This window comes from Gavialis gangeticus, unplaced genomic scaffold (genome assembly GCF_001723915.1).
Source record: "Gavialis gangeticus isolate Ggan-Ray unplaced genomic scaffold, GavGan_comp1, whole genome shotgun sequence".
In the NCBI taxonomy this organism is placed as follows: Eukaryota; Metazoa; Chordata; order Crocodylia; family Gavialidae; genus Gavialis; species Gavialis gangeticus.
The window spans coordinates 154040208-154041761 of NW_017729022.1; the positions used below are offsets into that span (position 1 = coordinate 154040208).

At 35.8% G+C, this 1554-nt stretch overlaps 1 protein-coding gene across 4 annotated transcripts in view; it reads left to right on the top strand.

Annotated features, from left to right (window-relative positions):
• The window catches only part of THADA (THADA, armadillo repeat containing), a 368709-nt gene that overhangs the window by 31642 nt on the left and 335513 nt on the right, over positions 1–1554 (top strand). For all 4 annotated transcript variants that reach the window (XM_019516368.1, XM_019516370.1, XM_019516371.1 and 1 more), the window contains exon 17: positions 711–862. In XM_019516368.1, the coding sequence (XP_019371913.1) occupies positions 711–862 (152 nt within the window). The remainder of the gene's footprint in view (positions 1–710; positions 863–1554) is intronic.

Genomic DNA, 1554 nt, shown 5'->3' on the forward strand with positions numbered 1-1554 from the left:
ATATGAAATTAAAAATCATAGTTTTCAGATCTTTGAGTCTGTTCTGGCTGTTCTTTTTAGTCATGAAAATCAGATTTTTTTTTTGGATGGAATTTAAATTTTTCATCTAAAATACCTCCAAGAGCTGCAGCTTTAAGAAAAGTTGGCAGGGTGAGAGTTAGTGATGGTGAGAGCATGGGTCTATATGATCAACTTACTGTGGAGTGTAAGGAGGCAGCAGGGCTTTCTCTTGTACATCACTTGCATGGTAGTATATGCAGATGTGCATGCTCTTACCTGTGGTAAGTGGAAGACAACTTGTAGTAGCTTAGCCCTTGGTGACAGTGGGCTAAGTCACCATGGGTTAATTAATCATGGGAAATAGTGCAGACCAGCTGTTGCAAAAGCAGTCCCTGCTGCCCCCTTACATTCTGCAGTAACTTGCCACTTTGTCTACAGTTAAGTTTTATGAGAACAAATAGAATTTTTATTTGCAGGTTTTTAAGTGGCTTTTTGTACAGTCATGGTTTGCTTGCTAGTATGGCATTATTCAACAGTGCATTCTAACAAGTGTTCAGAGGCCTGTGTTTACATAGAAATAATGTGTGATTTTATCTAGCTGTAACAATTTTAGGGTTTGCATTTGTTCAGTTGAATAAAAATGAGATCAAAATCTTGTTCTGTGAAGATGGTAATAAATTGTGGTGGGGACATTGATGTCTTGTGAACAGGTCAGACACAAGCAGTTTTTCAGCTGGCTGAAGAGATTGATCGTACCCATGTTCAAACACTAATCAAGTGTTTTGCCAGCACTTTTGAGGAAGTAAAAATTTTAGCATTTGAACTTCTGAGGAAACTACACAAAGCTACATTAAATTTACAGGTACAGAACTTTCTCAGTTGAAAGATAACAATACTTTAAAAAAAAACAAACCACTTTCCATTTTAAATTTTCTTTCAACAAAAATTTACTCACTGAGTGGAGAAAGTTGTTGATCTACATGTTTTGGCTAAATTACAAGTTATCTGAATGCCATATGCATCATTTCTCTCAATAATGTCAGTTGAATAAAATACTCTGTACTTCCTGCTCGAAAGTATTATGTTGCGGTACGTTGTTATAGCCTTTGTCTTCACCACAGAGGTGGTTTGTCATGTATGAAGTGAATTTTCTTTCAAACTGTCTCTTTATTTACCTGATATTGGTTTGTTTATTGTATTTTTTTGACATTTATTACATTTATTAAACTTGTGCACAAGGATCAGCAAGCAATAATTGCTTCCCAGTGAGCATTTTTTTTGCTGTACATTATGTGCTGTGCTGTTCTACAGCGGTCCACTTAATGCTTTTTCTATGTAAAATCTATTGCTAGTTGCAGTACAGAAGTACATATTTCATTTTTCAAAATGCCCTGAGGTGTGTTGTGTCCAAACACTGCTGAATAAATAAAGGGCTCCATCTTTACTACTTTTGTAGTTGTGCATTTGTTGAACATTTAGCAACAAATGTGCTGTGTCAGTTTCTGCTCTGCTTCTGTAATAAGCAGCAAGAAAAATCAATGCTTGTTAGCAAGT